Raw genomic sequence first — 19,527 nt, 5'->3', positions numbered from 1 at the left:
TCCCGGATGGTGTGTGTAGTCTCAACCACTGGACCACCAGGAGTCCTACAATAATCTTTTACTGGAGCATTTTTCCACCTCTGCATTCTCAACACTGGGTGAGTTTACCCTTCATCTTAACAGGCTGTTGTCTTCCTATCTGAAGACAAGTCAGTCACAGAATCTAGAACAAAAAGCCAGGAACAGGCATACTGAGTTTTAACCCACTATTTGCTCATTCCCACTGATTTCAATGCAGCAACACCTTCCCAGTCATATCCAAGCAAACTTTACTAATGGGCCCACTTAGTGATTCCTGTTTTTAAAAATACATGTTTTTTTTGTTTTTTTAGCCTGAAAAGAATGGAGCCACCTTGGGCTTTTGCCTATTTGGGTAAAAACATAAATTCTTAATTGCTGTTATTTGGGGCCATTTTTATACTCTGACCCTTTTACTGTAAAATGTTAAAAAGATATTAAGTATTTTTGCATTGATGCCTGTAGCTTTACTTCAAAAATTCAACGAGTTTAGAGAATTATTAATATGGTCAGATGTATAACCTGTGGGTACTTCCATATATTTATTCAGCAGCTTTCAAAGATCTGATTTAAGCAAGTTCTTCAAAGGTTCAACAAATCAAACCCAACTGCACATAAAAATATACTTTCTTATTGTTATATCTGAAAATACTGATTTTGACACTACAGTGGGGATAAAAAGCAGTAATCTTCCAATGCAGTCTAGGATTAGTGTTGAAATAGATATGTGAATTCACAGGCACGTAAGAAGTACTCAGTACATCTCAGTACACGTTAGCTAGTTTATTTTAAAGAACTGCAGAAACAGTCTGGCAAAATGAAGCCACAATTTTCGAAAAGGATCATAAAACTTTGATCAGTATGGAGAATAAGCTTTATTTCTGAAACTGTATCTAAACACTGACCACAGACTGGCCCTGAGGAACATAAACTATGTTCTGGCCACATGAGAGAGGACCGCTGGAATTTGAGGTTAAGGCCAGAACTTTGAGGGATCATTTATTGACACAAACACACAAGCTGCACATTATTCTGAAATCTCTGGCTATTGCCAAATTGTACATTTGGACCTTTTTCCTGTTGAAATTGAAAACCATCATCACTCAAAACTGAATATGCAATCTTTTGCTTTCTGTGAAAAGTTGATTCAACTTGTTGGGGAAGACTTTTAGACTATGTGATAAAATTAATGTTGTGTGTGTGCTGAGTCATGTCTCTGCAACCCTATGGACGCTGGCCCAGCAGGCTCATCTGTCCATTCAATCTTCCAGGCAGAACACTGGAGCAGGTTGTGACTTCCTATTCCAGGGGATCTTCCCAACCCAGGCACTGACTGGCAGGCGATTCTTTACCACTGTGCCATCTCGGAAGGCCTATATTCTTTGGTGGTTAACAAATTTATGTGTATTTCCATAACAAAAAACTGGACTTCCCTCAACTAAAAATTTCATATATGCTTTCATGCTTGAAAATTCTAAATTATTGAAGCCACCTGAGATCGCTTCTAAACCCCCTTTTTTTAAAAAGAATTAATGACATTACTTGAGTTAGAATAATAATGGGTAAGCATCACTGTCAGAAAAAAATCCTCACATGTGGGAAGTTTGGCAGCATATCCTTGTAAAAGGTTTCTAAAGACAAGTAGAATCTGTGAGATTGGATCACGTACACAAAGGTTCAACAACATTCTAATTGAGCCTCTACTGAGGCAGATCTCAGCCCGAAGTGATGTATGACTACTTAACTCACAACATCAAGACATTCCTACACCAGTTTTATTTAAAACACAAATAAGTATTTATCTTGCTGTAATGGCAAACTGTTCAAATAATGGTGAACATGAATCACTAACACAAGGCTTTAAATATGAAACAAAATTTTTTTTTAAAAGCAAAAGAATAAAGGTTATATACAAAAGGGACCTGGAATCTACAAGCCGATTCCACACATGAAATGAGTAGAAAATCTGTGGTGAAACCAGAACATTTCACCCCTGCTTTGGAGAAGGGCTATTAGACAACATTCAGTCAGCTGAAGATGGACTGGTAGATAAGTATCTATACATAAATTTCAAGTCATTTTTGCTTGTGTAGAATCATCCAGATCTTCCCAAGACTGAAATGGGCAGTCCTGTGGCTTTCTTCCTTTTCATATTCCCAACAAGGCTACATGAGGTTCAACTCTTGATGAGCCGCTTACAACAGCAGTTCCTTAGGAGCCAACATGACAGGTGGGTCAGATTTCCTTTTGAGAAACAAAACTGGCCACCTACAGCGAAGTATCAAAACGGGCAGGTCCTTTCCTCTTCCTTTTGATTATGTACAATATGTCTCCTTTCAAGACTATTATCCCCATCGTACTTGTTCCTCCTTCACAAGTCTAAACCTTGAGGTGATATGAAGGAGATCAACATCAAGAAAAGAAAACTCAATTCAGAAATGAAGAAAACCGGAAGGCATACAATACACCCCCAGAGCATCTCGGTAACTCCTGCTACAGTACAATTCTGGGTACTGCTGTAGTCCATGGATAAATAATGGCAGCTTGAGTGAGCTCGTTCTTCCCCCTCAGGTGGGTAAAGGGCACCAAATAAATACTGGGCAAGAGGAGTTTGCAAGGAGAATCAGAAATGAAAAAAATTAACCAATTTTTATCCCTGTGATAATACAGCACTAGTAAGGAAGCAAGTACTAAAGAAGAGAAGGGACAACTTTCGTGCTAAAAAATAAATTCCTGTAATCATTATGTCACCATCTCTTTTTAAGAATCCAGGGAACCCCAGAAATAGAAAATTAGTTTCAGAGGACCCCTGAGGCACTTTAAAGCCTTAAAAAATTACAGTAATAATAAATTAGCTATTGCCCTTCAGAGGCTTACAGAGCAGAAGCATGAAAATCAGGTCCAAAAAGTTATGTCCAAATTACAGGTTTCCTGAGCTGCTCAGCTGTTTCTAAAAGCTTAGTTGAAGTCTCCAAATACCTTTAAAAAGACATACAATTTAACACAGACTGAGTGGATTTTTTTTTTTAGTGGTGGCATGAAATTTGGTCCTTAATGGTAGCAGCTGTCTTCACCCTTTTCGAACTCAGGTTAACAATAGGTACATTAAGACAATACATAAAAGAAATTATACAATAAAGGGAAAAAAGGTAAAAACTGACAAACACCTCAAGGAGTCACTAAGTTTTCTTGCACCCTTTCACTTAGGTCTCCCGCTCAGTCTTTTTGTGGAGAGAGGGGTAAGACAGAACTTTTTTCTCAAAGATGCTGAACAATGGTATCAAATGGACAAAATGATTACCAAGGGATTTAAAAATCTGACCCCAAGGAATCCAGGACTCATGTGGATAATTCAGACGTACACTTCTGATTTGGGGCAAATTCTAGACTAAAGAAATCATAATTTTGGATAAATGTTATAATAGATGAAACTAAGTCCAGTTTTTTGGTGAGTTTTTTTGTTTGTTTTGCTTTAAATGTCCTACTACCACCTTCAGCTATCAATCATTTCTGACAGCTCAAGCAGAAGGTCATCTTCATCCTTCCCAGGATCCAGGTCAATCTCAGCTTCTAATTTGCCTCCTGAAATCTCCCATATTAGTTTCTCAAAATCATCCTCCATAGAAAGTGGGGGCTTTCCTGTTGAGGCAGAGCTGAGTCGGCGAGTTTTTGTGGCCATCTGGGATGAGGAAGGGCCAGATACTTCCGGGGGGGGAGGCTCTGAAGAGGACTGGGCTGGAGGCAGTACAAAACTGTAAGAAAAAAACCCCAAAGGTTATTAGATAACTGCCCTTTGTCAATGGTTGGCAGGTCGGATCACCTGGTCCCAGGTACACAAAGAATTTTAGTGAAGAGTTGTTTTTGAGAAAACAGATAAAGAACTGTTTTACTGATTTGGGATAAACCAGTTTCACCCTTTAAAGGAGAATTCAGATAGGTGTTTAAAAACATTTTTTTAATAATACAGGCAAAATACAAACAATAGCACCAAAAGAGAACAGCAACCCTGAATATCAGGGTTTTTTGCAGTTAATTTGAAGTTTAACAGATGTACTTAGATGTAGCTAAATTGTAAATATTTCAAATTATCTAGCAGTGTTATTCTTTAGAAAACAAAAATGGTAATAGTGGTCTAAAGGTTGGTTAAAAAGAAGTGCAAGGTATTACCTGTCTCTAGGTTTTTCTGTCTCAGGCACAGTGACTGATTTGTCCTCAGAGAGAAGTGGGACAATAGCCTACAAAAGTGAGAGTAAGGTAACTCAGTGGGAAAGTCAGACTTTTAAATTTGAGCAGATTCATTTTTTTTTGCTGCCTTCTTAGAATCATGGGGTTGCAAAGTGTTGGACACGACAGGGCGACTTTCACTTTTTTTCACTAGAATCATGTCTACCATTCTTTAAGACTAGGAATCTAAGGATCGATCCAAGAATCAATAATCCAAAGACAGAATGTACAAATAAGCAAAATATTATAATTAGGCTTAAAAAAAACCCCAAACCCCTAAGCTGTAAATATAAAATATAGTAACTACCTGAACAACTAAAAAAAAATACTTAGGAAGTGACAGAAGATGTTACACGTAATAGAGAGAGCTAAAAAAGAATCTTTCTTGCTTTCCTATCACACAGACCAAAGCGCCCCTGAGTTGATCCACTTCTTACCACAGCTGCTTTTTTGGCTGAGCTTTCCAGCAGGACACTGCTGGAGTTGAGTGGCTTCACAGCTGCAATGACAGCAGGGTGGACCTCCACCGCCTTACGTTTTGGAGCCAATTTGGGTGATGAGACAACTTTAACCACAGATGGCTTCACATTCACTTTAGGTTTAGCTACAAGACAGAAAATATCTGATTAAAAGCTAAAATAATCCCCTTTTTACATGGAGAATAAAATTTGGAATATCAAAATTCCTTCTCAGCAACAGTAACATCACAAATAATTTAAAAACCAACCAAACAAGAAAGCCAGATTAAAGATGACCCATCAGCAATATGTACTACACACAGCCATAAACACACACACACACACATATTTATTCCATGAAGCAATTCATTTCAATGGCTTTTGAATTTGCTACTGCTCTTCATTTTCCCAGTGTTTCTCTCCTTCAAAACCAGAGGGAAAAAATGCACCATGGAAAGTTTTAGATAAAGCTTTATAAAGATCAATTTTAAATTGTGAGAAAGGAACTCATCTAGTCTTTTTGTCTTTTAAAAACAGAATTATCAGAAATATCACTATCCACCTGTGTGACCAGTAAACAAAGGCAAATGAAATTCAACCCAATTATTGCCAGGCAGTCACCGAAACTCAGTAACTTTGAAATTCTAAAGAAAGATGCACTAGTAAAAATACTCACCTTTACTTCGTTTTTCCAAGGGCTGTGTTGCACATTTCACATTCAATATTGAGTCCCCAATCCCTGAGGTTTCTACCTTTGCCTTCTGGGATGACTTTGAAGGAAGCCGCTTAGTCAGGTGCCGTGTGATGCCTAGCATGGTGGTGAGCACTGGTTTCTCAGCTAACTCGGTACTGTAAGAGAGTAAATCTCCCCGAAGGGGTGTCAAAATTGATTTTTCCTTCTGTGAGGTTCCCTTCTCTGGCAATTTGGGCACATACTTTTCTCTCACTGTCTTACATCTCTTGTCTTGAATTTTAGTGATGCCAACTGTTGTGGTCTCATCTGAAGCCTATGGATAAATTTAAATGACAGAATTAAAAATCCAGTACCTCTAACAATGTGTATGATAATTATTATTTGTAAGTTAACAGGCTAACATCTAAGTCAAGCAGTTTCTAGATACGATCCAGAATATAAGAGCTTTTGCTCTTTATTTTATATTAAACAGAAGTGAAAGTGAAAGTGCTAGTTGCTCAGTCATGTCCTACTCTTTTGCGACCCCATGGACTGTACTGTCCGTGGGACTGTCCAGGCAAGAAGACCGGAGTGGGCAGTCATCTCCGTCTCCAGGGGGTCTTCCCGACCCAGGGACTGCACCCAAGTCTCCCACACTGCAGGCGGATTCTTTACTGTCTCAGCCACCAGGGAAGTCCTCTATTAAGTAGAAAACTCAAGGTAAAAGATTGAAGATGTGTGGAACAATAAAAACCCAAATTCTATAGGTAGACAATCCTGACCATAAGTCTAATACAAAATGTTTCCTAATCAGACACTTGCTCAAAGATTCTGTACAAAGATGTTCACCATCTTAATTGTGTAAAACAATCTAGTTCAGAAACAGACTATATTTGTGTAACAGGACACTAAATGACCAGCAAAAGCTATCATCTGAAAGAATTATTAATATGGTAAAGTAGGCTGCAAAATGATACACTGTAGAGTTCTCAATTATGTTCTAAATATGAGTTAAACATTAAACACATTCACATACATAAATATATAAAGCAAAGGCTTGAGGGACTTTCCTGGTTGTCCAATGGTTAAGAAGAATCTGCCTTCCAATGCAGAGGACGTGGGTTCAATCCCTGGTTGGGGAAGGAGTCCACGTGCGGGGGTGGGGGGGGGGGCAGGCACTAAGTCTGAGCACCACAGCTGCTGAAACCACTGAGCCCCAGTGCCCACGCACCACAGCTACTGAAACCCCTCAGCCCCGGTGTCCACGCACCACAGCTGCTGAAACCCCTGAGCCCCGGGGCGCACGCACCACAGCTGCTGAAACCCCTGAGCCCCGGGGCCCACACACCCCAGCTGCTGAAACCCCTGAGCCCCAGTGCCCATGCACCATAGCTGCTGAAACCCCTCAGCCCCGGGGCCCACGCACCACAGCTGCTGAGAGCCTTGAACCCCGGTGCCCATGCACCACAGCTGCTGAAAGCCCTGAGCCCCGGGGCCCATGCGCCACAGCTGCTGAAAGCCCTGAGCCCCGGGGCCCATGCGCCACAGCTGCTGAAAGCCCTGAGCCCCAGGGCCCACGCACCACAGCTGAAGAGAAGCCTACTCACTGCAACGAAAAGCCTGCATGCTGAAATGAAGACCTTGCAAGCCACAACTAACACCAGAGGCAGCCAAACAGGTAAATATTTTTTTAATAAAGGAAAAGGCCTGAAAGAAATGCATAAAAAAACTAACTGTGGTAACATCTGGATTGTAGAATTATTCTACAATCCAGAATGAATAAAGGGGTTACTCATTCTTAAAAAAGAAAATCCCTAGTTTTACAAATGAGCAGCATTACTCTGAAAGGCAGGGGAAAAACTTACTTTAAAAAATATTAATGGCCAATTAAAAAGTTTCCAGTATTCTTGCCTGGAAAATCCCATGGATGGAGAAGCCTAGAGGGCTACAGTCTGTGGGGTTGCAGAGTGGGACATGACTGAGCAACTAACACTTTTCAAAAACAACTTAAAAGGCATTAAATATTGATACACATAAAAGTACAGAAAACTCTGAAGGAAAATTACAAGCACAGTGAAAGATATATCAGTGAAGTATTAAACAGAAACTTAAAAGAACACTTATCATTCATCTAACCTTTGCCTGCCATGGACAAACCTATAAAATCAATCTAAATAAACCCACCTTTTTAGCTTCTGTTCTAGAAACACTGCTCTGAGAAGCAACATCACTTTCTTCTTGAAGTTTCTTCTCTTCTTTTATACCTACATTCACATTAAAAGCACCATTAATAATTTCATTCATGCTGCAATTTAATAACAGATGAAGTTAAATAAAACTTTTCTTCAAAAAAGTAACAAGGACTCCTCTGGTATCCTCTTAATGAGGCGGTTAAGAACTCACCTGCCAATGCAGGAGACACGGGTTCAATCCCTGACCTGGGGACGATCCCAGATGCCTGGGAACAACTAAGCTCCCATGATAACTACTGAGCCTGAATGCCACAACTACTGAAGTCTGAGCGCCCTGCAGCCTGTGCTCTGCAACAAGAGGAGCCACCCACAGGCGGCAGCACGCACACAACTAGCGCAGCCTCTGCTAACCACAGCTAAAGAAAGCCGCATGCAGCAATGAAGACCCAGCACCGCTAAAAATAAAGCAATCAATAAAAAAAAATTTTTTTTAAAGAATAAAGACAGGGCAAATAAAACTGTAGACAAAATCTGTTTAGTTCTCATACAGATTCAAAATGCACATTAAGACATCAAAGCTCTATATAAACTGCTATAAAGAAACAGCTTCACTTTTTGTGTGTGTGTGGCGGGGAGAGGGGAGCGGGGTGCTATGTGGCTTGCAGGATCTTACTCCCCCAACCAGGGATGGAACCCGTGTCTCCTTACAGTGTAAGTACAGAGCCCTAACCACTGGACCAGTAAAATTTCTTTTAATCCAGTGGTTTTCAAAGTTATCTGAGTAAAGAAAAAATTCTCACAGAAATCCTATGAATATTGTGTGGAATACTGCCATTTGAAATATTATCTGGGGAAAAGGTATTACAGATCAAGTTCTTTTGTTACCTGTTTTCTTAGTGATCCGGAGAAGCCGTTTTGCCGCTGGCATAGCCTCAGGCTGAGGCTGGGAGCTGGTGCTGCTCTCAGAGCTCTGCTGCACCCGGAGAGCCTTCTCCAGTTTAATTTCTTCCAGCGTCTTGATATGCACTTCCTGCATAGACTTTGCTTTACCTGCAGGTTCCTCTGATTGTCCTCTGCTGGCTACAGTGGGTGGCAAAATCACTGTTTTTTTCATTTCATTGTCAGTCTTTGGCTTGACACAGCTCACGTCCTTTTTGCCCTTTTGTCTCTCTGCTTCCTGCTGCCGGTGCTTCTTTTCAGCCAAGACCTCGGAGAATGTTTTGATTCGGATGGTGGAGGAGGTTCTTGCTCCTGATGTAGAATCATCAACTTTCGAAGGTCCTTCTGTCTTGAGTTTAGTTTGCAATTCTCCACGTTTCTGATTGGCTCTTTCAAGAAGAATTTCTTCTAATGTCTTCACATGAATCTCACCAACTTTAGTAACTTTCTCTGTTTTCATGGGGGGAAAACAAATCACTGTATGTGGAGTTCATCTCTTAACAACTTACGATCTCTCTATTCTTGGGTCAGGACAGAGTCCAATAAGAGTCGTATAATTTAGGCAAGAAATTAAAATGAACAAAAGCACGTTAGTTTCAACCTCAATTTTAGATAGTGGTCCTCAAGGAAAACATGGAGGCGGCAAAAATGACTGATCTGGATATCTATTCAGAAGTTTATTCTTGAGGATCCTGAAAGCCTTTTACTAGTTGGAGAGGGTTGTCATTATAAATCTTACTAAAAAGAATAAGTTAGTTCTTCCATTCATGGATAGATACAAACATCTGCCAGATACTACACTAGAAATATAATGGTAAGCAAAACACAAACTGCCCACACATGTAGTCTGCAGTCTGACAAACCAATAATTAAGCAACAACAAAGTGTGCTAATAATAACAGCTTTGATAAAAGAAGTGCAGTTGACCTTTGAACAATGCAGGGATTGGGGTGGGATTATCTGGGCACTGAATCCTGTGCAATTGAAAACCCCCATATAAAACTTTACAACTGGGCTCTGCATCCATGGTTCTGCATCTGTGGATTCAACCAACCATCATAGATTGGGTAGTACTACAGTAAGTACTTATACTGGAAAAAAAAAATCTGCATATAAGAGGACCCACACAGTTCAAATCCATGTAGTTGAAGGCAACTATATAATGCTATGTAGACGTATACAGCAAGAACATCCAAAGCTTGGTTAAGGGAAGCTTTGCAGAGTAAGTAATATTTAAGTGATATTTAAAGAGTGAGAAGGAGGTAAAACAGGTTAAGACAGAAGAAAAATGAAAAAGGCCCAGAGACTGGCATGCCACTGAAGAGTTATTTTTCAAAATACATTAATCATTCTTTATGTGTTTAAACTAAAGAGCAAATTTCATATTTGGCAGGGGTCAAAGAAAGAAATAATGAAGTAATGTGAGAAAAATAAGAATATGGAAATTATACACACACATATTTAATACTAAATAATACCTTTTAATGAAACACCAAAAACAAAAAATATCTTTTATAACCTTAAACATACCACATTCTGTCTCATCTTTTGAATCTTTGAAAATGCTGTCCTTTCTACATGAACAGTCCCTACTGGGCACACTTCCGCTGCTGCCTAGTTAGAGTGAGCTCAGCTCAGAACCTGACACCCTCCAGTCTAGTCTGTTTCTCTGATCATGGTACTGATCACACAGTACAATAACTGCTTATATTTCCACATCACGAAAACAGTGACTATATTTGTTTTAGTATAGAACCTATTACAGGGGAAGCATTCACTCACTGATATTTCTAAGGTTTTTTTAAATAAAAATTCTTCCATTTCAAGACGGTAGTCTGATCTCAAAATTATCACTTTAAGTACATGAATGGCGACAGAGACCCCATTTGCCTATACTACAAAATTTCATCAAAACAACAGAGAAGACATTAAAAGAATAAACCCACAATAGCCATGGAAAACAAGGATGCCAGTGGCAGAACATAAGTCTTGAGAAATTTGAGACAGAAAGATGTCTGAAATTACAGAAACAGAAGAACAGATAAAAGTATAGGAGTGAGATCTGTTCTTTCTCAAAGAGACAAAAAAAATCTGCCAAACTAGTATGAAAACTAACAGTGGTAGAAATAAAGCATGATTTTCAGAACAGTTGAGTCAGTGAAGACCTTCTCCTAAGAATTGCTCTCTAAAAAGAGAAGACTCTGTAGGGAAAGGAAGCACATTACAACGATGTTGGGTGGAAGAGAAGTAAAACATGGAAATTTCAGGCTTTCCCAAATGCCAAGCAAAAAAAGGAGAGATGAGGGAGAAAAGGAAAAGCAAAGCTAGAAAACAGTTACTTGCTCTCTGAAAGTAAACCAAGGCTTTTCTACTACAGCAATTCTATGAGCCCTCAGCCTTCTGTGGAAAATTCTGAAAGAGAGGGGAATACCAGACCACCTGACCTGCCTCTTGAGAAATCTGTATGCAGGTCAGGAAGCAACAGTTAGAACTGGACATGGAACAACAGACTGGTTCCAAATAGGAAAAGGAGTACGTCAAGGCTGTATATGGTCACCCTGCTTATTTAACTTATATGCAGAGTACATCATGAGAAACGCTGGGCTGGAAGAAACACAAGCTGGAATCAAGATTGCCGGGAGAAATATCAATAACCTCAGATATCCAGATGACACCACCCTTATGGCAGAAACTGAAGAGGAACTAAAAAGCCTCTTGATGAAAGTGAAAGTAGAGAGTGAAAAAGTTGGCTTAAAGCTCAACATTCAGAAAACAAAGATCATGGCATCCTGTCCCATCACTTCATGGGAAATAGAGGGGGAAACAGGGGAAACAGTGGAAACAGTGTCAGACTTTATTTTTCGGGGCTCCAAAATCACTGCAGATGGTGACTGCAGCCATGAAATTAAAAGACGTTTACTCCTTGGAAGGAAAGTTATGACCAACCTAGATAGCATATTCAAAAGCAAAGACATTACTTTGCCAACAAAGGTCCGTCTGGTCAAGGCTATGGTTTTTCCTATGGTCATGTATGGATGTGAGAGTTGGACTGTGAAGAAGGCTGAGCGCCGAAGAATTGATGCTTTTGAACTGTGGTGTTGGAGAAGACTCTTGAGAGTCCCTTGGACTGCAAGGAGATCCAACCAGTCCATTCTGAAGGAGATCAGCCCTGGGATTTCTTTGGAGGGAACGATGCTGAAGCTGAAACTCCAGTACTCTGGCCACCTCATGCGAAGAGCTGACTCATTGGAAAAGACTCTGATGCTGGGAGGGATTGGGGGCAAGAGGAGAAGGGGACGGCAGAGGATGAGATGGCTGGATGGCATCACTGACTCGATGGACGTGAGTCTGAGTGAACTCCGGGAGTTGGTGATGGACAGGGAGGCCTGGCATGCTGCGATTCATGGGGTCGCAAAGAGTCGGACACGACTGAGCGACTGAACTGGACTGATGCACTATTACTTGTGTATGTAATCTAAAATATGACACAAATGAACTTACCCACAGAAGAGAAACAGACTCACAGACACAGAAAACAGACTTGTGGCTCTGCCTGGGAGGGGCTGGGAGGGTGCAGGCGTGGGTAGAAGAGGAATGGACAGGGAGCCTGGGATTAGGAGATGCAAACTATTACACACAGAATGGATAAATAACAAAGTGCTTCCTACCATGTAGCACAGGAAACTATATTCAATATGCTATGATAAACCACAATGGAAAGGATATGTATATATGTGTTACTAAATCACTTTACTGTATAGAAGAAATTAATGCAACACTGTAAATCGAGTATACTTCAACAAATTAAAAAACAAACAAACAAACAAACACCTCAGAACTGCGAGATATCAAGCTATGGAAAAGGACAAATCAGAGAACTAAGTAAGAAAAGTTCTTGAAAAATAAAAATCCAAGTGACAAAATAAATCTAACCAAAAACAAACAAACAAAAAAATCAAAACACTGCAAGGCCAGTAGAAAATCAGCCATCTAGAATAGGGTCAGCAAATAAACCTGGTCATGATCTATATTTCATAAATAAAGCTTTACTGGAACACAGCCATACTATTTATTTATATACTGCAAATGGCTGCTTTCACATTAGTGGAAGAGCAGTTGCAGCGAGAGGCTGTGGACCTCAAGCCTAAAATATTTACCATCGAATCCTTCACAGAAAAAGTACGTCAATTCTTAATCCAGAAAACAGCCAAGCAAAAGTAACAGAATGTGAGGCAAAAAGCAAAGGAATGGAAAGCATGAAGGCAAGGTTAAGACATGTGGAGTATACGTCCGAAAGTTCCCACATCTAGTAAGAATTTCATAAAGAGAAAACATAAAAGGGTGGAGAGGACATACTTACAGAAGTCAGAGGAATATTTTCTACAACTAATAAATTAAGTCCTTAAAGATTCAAAACTCCCACTGAACACTAAGCATAATGAACAAAAAGATCCATGTTTAGATCTATCATACCAGAGTCCCAGCATAACAGGAAGAAACAGAAAACTCTTAAAGGAGAAAGAATCACAAGCTAGAATCAAGACTGCTGGGAGAAATATCAACAGCCTCAGACATGCAGATGATACCACTCCAACAGCAGACAATGACAAGGAACTAAAGATGATGGTGAAAGAGGAGAGTGAGAAAGTTGGCTTAAAACTCAACATTCAAAAAACTAAGGCCACGGCATCTGGTCCCATGACTTCATTGCAAATGTAAGAGGAAAAACTGGAATAGTGACAGATTTTATTTTCTTGGGCTCCAAAATCACTGTGGACGGTGACTGCAGCCATGAAATTAAAGAAGACGCTTGCTCATTGGAAGGAAACCTATTACAAACCTAGACAATGTATTAGAAATCAGAGACATCACCTGGCTGACAAAGATCCGTATAGTCCAAGCTATGGTTTTTCCAGTGGTCATGTATGGGTGTGAGAAACGGACCATAGAGAAGGCTGAGAGCCAAGGGACTGGTGTTTCTGAACTGTGGTGCTGGAGAACACTCTTTTGACAGTCCCTTGGACTACAAGGAGATTAAATCAATTAAACCTCAAGGAAAGCAACTCTGAATATTCATTGGAAGGACTGATGCTGAAGCTGAAGCTCCAATACTTTGGCCAACCGATGCGAAGAGTCAACTCAATAGAAAAGATCCTGATGCTGGGAAAAACTGAAGGCAAAAGGAGACTGTGGCAGAGGTTGAGGCAGTTAGACAGCATCACTGACTCTATGGACAGGAATTTGAGCAAACTCCAGGAGATAGTGAAGGACTGGGAATCCTGGTGTGCTGTAGTTTGTGGGATCACAAAGAGTTGGACATGACTTAGCAACCGAACAACAATAAAAATTAGAGCACAGGAGGAAAATTAATGAAGAAAATTAAAATTACTCAAATTAAAAATTAAAATTACTTTTAAGTAATTTTTTATCAACACCCAGATAAAAACCAATGTTAACACTTTGGTGTATTTTTCTTTCTAGGCATTTAGTTTTATTTTTATAAAACTGGAAATCATCTCATACATAAGGACATTTTCTGAGGAATATGTTTCTATAATAAGAAAATAAACTTTATTACCCACCTCTCACCAAAAAAGTTTATGTTGCTCTAAGTCAAAAGCACTATGTGTTCCTTCATAACCTCTCTTCATTCAAAACAAGGGGGCTAAGTCTCCCATATCGTTATTGTTCAGAATATGACTTTTCATGACAGCAACTATTTTAACACATAACTATCTTAATTCCTTTTTGTTGAATAGATTGTTTCTAGTTTCCAGTTATTACTGCTATCATAAAAATAAAAATCATGTTGCTATCTTTAACCACAAAAAGAGAATTCATACCAGTGAGAAAAATATTACTTAAAAAACAAACAAACCCATACACATACAAAAAACCCCATAACCTTCAACCTAAGTCAAAAGGTAAACTGGAGAAAAAGATTCTTAAAGTAAGGAAAACTTATCAGGAGCTGGCATTAGGGTTTACCTACCTGCTGCTTCCTCACTGTTTGGACCAGTTGACATGCCTAATCGCTCCTTCAGAGACTTGGAAACTTGGACTGTTTAAAAAAGGAAAAAGATTTAAAAAAAAAGTTAGACTTCTTAGAGATCAAAAATCTTTTTCAAAGGTTACAAATCAGATTTATTATACTTGTTTTCTAAGGAAAATGCTTTTGAAAAATATCTTTAGGTCTTAAAAAACTTGTCTTCTTCACAGTACAGATAAGATTTATAGGAAATCACGGATTCTCTAGAGCACTTTGGAAAGCTCAAAAAAAAAAAAAGTCACCTCTTTACATTGAAAAGCAAATACTACTTAATTTCCGGGCGTAGTTTTGCTATTGTACAATATTCTGAAATCTTACTGGCATCAAAAAGTACCCTGCCTTTTGAAATACGCTCTTTAGCTGTGAGTCTTCAATGTAATTAATAGGCAACAGGAAAGGAAATTTGATTGCAAAGAAAAAAAGTAACTTCTGTTTACAGGTCTGAGAATGTAAGAAAGAATATAGACCAAACGAGATGGTCTATTTATCAAAGCCTCTTGTGCTAGGGAAGACGTGGAAAGAAATTTCTTATCTTAACTAAATATCTTGTATTTAGTTAAAACTAAATACAAGAAGGAAAAAACACCTTATTTATTTATTTAGTACTTAACACCACTGTTTCAACTGCATGTCATACAATGGGAAAAAATTAAAATCTAACCACTTACCTCTTTCCATATATAAAACTTCAACTATAAAATCATTCTAACTCCCAACTACCTCTAAATTAGTCCACGCTTCTTCATACCAACTTCTACAACACTAAATCTACGCCACTACCTCCTCTTGCCTGTATTACGTTGAAAGCCTGCTAACTCCTTCCTGGAGAACACTTTTTTTTTTTTCTGGAGAACACTCTTAACCCTCTTCTCCATATCTTAGACAGGGTGGTGGTTCCAAAATGCCAATCTGGGCACCCTGATCCTTGTTAATAACCTTCCCATTGTTTGCTACTATCTTCGGATAAGCCCAAACTCTCTAATATTTTAAGCCATATTAGGCTTAAAAGACTCTGTATGACCAGCAGTCCCTTCATCCTCTCCCATTGTCATGCTCTTCTTTCCAATTCTGATTCAGCCACAAGTGAGTCCCTTGAGCTCTGTGCCTTGCACGTGTTACACTCTCAGCCTCTAACCCTTCAACTTTACCTGGATAAACCATGTTTCAGGTCTGAGTGTCAACATCACTTCCTCTGGGAACCTGACCCTGACAGATGGTGAGATCAGGTGCCCTTCCTATGTGCTCCCGTAACACTGTGCACTTCCTGTCACAGAATTTATCACAATATATGTAAGTATTCCTATCTACCATGAGACTACAAGCTCCTGAAGACTGTGAGGGTGTTTTTTACCCAATGGTGACCTAAGATCTAGCAGAGTAAACCTTCAAATGTTTGCTGAATGAAAAAACCGACATGAGAACATAATAATCTAATCTACTTGAGCAAAAAGAACGACAAACCATACCTGTTAACATTACAAGAGACAAGCAGCAGGATTACACACACAAAGTGCATTAGAACACAGGTACCTTTCTTTGGTGTTTTGTCAGTGTTAGCCTCTGGAGCTTCAATTTTCTTCCCTAGCCTCTGTGCAAGGCTACGCTTTAATGGAGCATCACTGTCACCACCTACAAACAGAGGGAACTCAGCTTAACATTTCAAGTCAACTTTCAGCAAGGTCAAGAAATACAATACAGAATAATTTTGCAAGTTTTCTGCATGTATATGATGTAAGTATATGATGCATGTATATGAGATAAGTATATGATGCATGTATATGATGTTCACCTTCTAGCTTCCTTATAACTCAATGTTAGAAAAGGAATAAAAATGTACCAGAAAAAAGAGAAGGAAGACAAAAAATTAGAAAGCACAAATTAACATTTACCAAATAATTAAAACTAAAAATGGAGGATTATAAATCCTGATTCAAGCTGAAATTCAAGATTTAGGGATATATGGAAAAAAAATCTTCATGCACAAAAAACTCTTTAACTGGCCAACTGCTGAAATCTAGGTAGATTCTGTGATTAAATGCAACTGGGATGATTAGGAGTATAGCAAAAGAACCATAAAATTTAAAAATTTCCTGTGACAACAAGACTCCAAAGGCCAAAACCCCACTTTCTTCAATTTCAGATAAGAAAGCTAAGATTATGAAAGATGCTGTATCTTACCCCCAAGTTATCAGTCAGTCAGTGATAGAGCCAGGACCTAAACCAAGATTCCTAACTCCTGGTTTATTACATTACACTGGTCAATACAAGCTATTTAAATATCAGAAGTCTTAAAAAACTATTCTTTGGATAGTTAACTGAAGATAAAGCTTAACTGAAGATAAACCTTAGCAGGGTTCTGTAAAAACTTTAAAGACCCTATACAGAGTATACTTTTCTGTCTCCTCTTATTTATACTTTAAATATACAACCAAAAAATCACAAAGTTAACACATATGCTGCTATTAAGAGATTATTTCCATAATTTTTTACCTAAAATTTCTCAGGCAGCAAGAATGGTATAAAACAAAACACAAAACAGGTAAGACCTCATAAGCATAAGCACATTTTAAACGAGTATGAAAGAAGCTCTGATGTCAGTTAAGATTTTCAAAATAACTCTCTTGAGATAGACACACTACAGTCACTGCACAATAATTGAGTTACCTGGTAAAATACTTCCCCTAAGTACACAACAGCACTAATAAATTTAACTGAATTTTAAATCTGTATGACTTTGCACATGTTAAAAACATAAAAAGATTTTATACATGCTTTCAGCCAGAAATACAAGGGAGTCAATATCAACACTGATTGGGCATCCGTATAAGGAGAATTTTAGAGAAGATATCAAGTAATGCACAAGCAAGCAGAAAACAAAGAATACGCATAAAACTTATCTCACCTACTGAAAATTTTCGTTTCCCCAGTCTCTCGGTTAGACTCAATCTTACCAGAGGTTCATCCCCTAAAATGGCAAAAACAGAATTTCTCTATCATTATCCAATTTTTCCTGTATTCAGTAACTACTAATGGATACAAAGTATGCTCTGATATTAATAAAGTCTCTTGGAAATCAGATCTTCTTAGTCTTGAGAAATAAAGACTACTGACATTTAAAGAGGAAAAAAAAATCAACCTATTGAGTAATAATTCAAATAACCAAATGAACAGTCCAAAGGAAGCAGCAACACAGTCCTAATTATTAACAGTAACCAAGAACACAAAGACACGCTGTATCTAACCAACTGGTTACAAAACCCAAGCTATATTTTTGCTTGCGCACATCCATATGTTAAATAAAATCATACTTTACTTCACTGCTAACTCTCCTCTATAACCTTCCTTGATCCAGCAAGAAGTGAGCTCTTTTTTTTGTTGTTGTCTGAATGACACAAACATTTAAATGTATCTGCATACTATAATTACTTCTGTCATATTCCTTATTAGACTTAAAAACTACTAGAGGAAAAGACTTTTACACTTGTCTCTAAATGAAAGGGTTTATTATAGTTCTTTATCTATAATGGACAGTCAATAAATTCATTGCATAAAATAAACAATGTAAAACTTAAATATATAAATATGAAAGCTGCATGGTAACAATTTCAACCTTTTAAACAGTAGAGTCAAATGCACTAATTCTCATCCTTCTATCCAATCAACATACTCAAAATCTCCCTGCAAATCCACCAATACACCAAACCCAAGGATTCTGCTCTCCCACTTAAAAGTAGGAACTCACAGCTGCTCAGATCTACCTGTACCTCACCTTGCTTGCTGGAGAGAGTTACTGTCCTCACCACAGTCCGGACATTCTCTTTTTCAGGACCTGGCATGGGCTGTGACTGGAGTAAAAGACTGGAAGCTCCCGAAGAACCTTCTAAATAAAGAAAGTCAACGAACAGTAAATAATCGATGAAAAATGAAGCTATCATAAATCAAGAAGTTTTGTTTTTTGAGACCAGGTAAGTCCAATACAGACCACTGGACTACAAGCCAAGCAATCTTTCTGTTCCTGTTTGCCTACAGTGAAATGGGAGTAGGGAAAGGGAGATAATCTCATCTCTTGTCTGCCTTTGGCACAATGTGAAAATAAAATATAAACTGTTCTGAGTTCCTCGGGCACTCAATCTACTTTTACTTACTTACGAGTGAGGCTAACGTTACACTAACCCTAACCTCAGAAGCACACCCCATCAGGTGTGTCAATCTAGTTCTTTCCATCCATACTCAATCGTCTGCAAAATGGAACTCCAAAGTCGCTGCAGAACAAGCTTCAACAAGGCGCTTAGAACCAATCCTCTGATTCTTTCTAAATACATTTCACACGATATCTATTAGGTTGGTACAAACGTAATTGCGGTTTCAGACCATGAATTTTAAATCAGTATAACTAGGCTCAAACACATCTTTACGAATCAAAATAGGAACCATTACAATTATTACATTTTTTGCCAATGAGAAATAAGTTTATTCCTGTAGTGTAAAAACCCATGCATTTGATGAACCCTTGAAAAGCATTTTCTGTATCCTGTTGGTTGTGAAACCATTTTCCCTGCAAAAAGTTGTCGAGGTGCTTAGAAGTGGTTATCAGTTGGCGAGAGGTCAAATGAGTATGGAAGATAAGGCAAAACTTCACAGCCCAATTTTGTTCAACTTTTGAAGCGTTGTTGTGGAGAAGAACTGGGCCCTTTCTGCTGACCAAAGTCAGCTGCAGGCATTGATTTGCTGAGCATACTTCTCAGATGTAATGGTTTCACTGGGATTCAGAAAGCTGGAGTGCATCAAACTGGCAACAGACCACAAAAGAGAGACCGTGACCATTTTTTGGTGCAAGTTTGGCTTTGGAAGTCCTTTGGAGCTTCTTAACAGTCTGACCGCTGAACTGGTTACAGCCTGTTGTCATGTACAATCCAATTTTTGTTATATGTGATCGAGGAATGTGTACATATGTGTTACATATGATCAAGGAAT

General features: G+C 38.7%; 1 protein-coding gene across 3 annotated transcripts in view; it reads right to left on the bottom strand.

The window, feature by feature from the left end:
- Positions 1-786: 786 nt before the first annotated feature.
- The window catches only part of ZC3H11A (zinc finger CCCH-type containing 11A), a 44,881-nt gene continuing 26,140 nt past the window's right edge, over positions 787-19,527 (bottom strand). For all 3 annotated transcript variants that reach the window (XM_027564189.1, XM_027564187.1, XM_027564188.1), the window contains 10 exons: positions 18,323-18,433; positions 17,456-17,518; positions 16,084-16,182; positions 14,497-14,565; positions 8,451-8,954; positions 7,558-7,637; positions 5,377-5,707; positions 4,680-4,846; positions 4,186-4,253; positions 787-3,770 (listed from right to left, as the gene is read on the bottom strand). In XM_027564189.1, the coding sequence (XP_027419990.1) occupies positions 3,512-3,770; positions 4,186-4,253; positions 4,680-4,846; positions 5,377-5,707; positions 7,558-7,637; positions 8,451-8,954; positions 14,497-14,565; positions 16,084-16,182; positions 17,456-17,518; positions 18,323-18,433 (1,751 nt within the window). In that variant the 3' untranslated portion in view covers positions 787-3,511. The remainder of the gene's footprint in view (positions 3,771-4,185; positions 4,254-4,679; positions 4,847-5,376; positions 5,708-7,557; positions 7,638-8,450; positions 8,955-14,496; positions 14,566-16,083; positions 16,183-17,455; positions 17,519-18,322; positions 18,434-19,527) is intronic.

This window comes from Bos indicus x Bos taurus, chromosome 16 (assembly GCF_003369695.1).
Source record: "Bos indicus x Bos taurus breed Angus x Brahman F1 hybrid chromosome 16, Bos_hybrid_MaternalHap_v2.0, whole genome shotgun sequence".
Classification (NCBI taxonomy): domain Eukaryota; kingdom Metazoa; phylum Chordata; class Mammalia; order Artiodactyla; family Bovidae; genus Bos; species Bos indicus x Bos taurus.
Note: the sequence above shows the minus strand (reverse complement) of the source record. Positions and strands in the feature narration are given on the sequence as shown.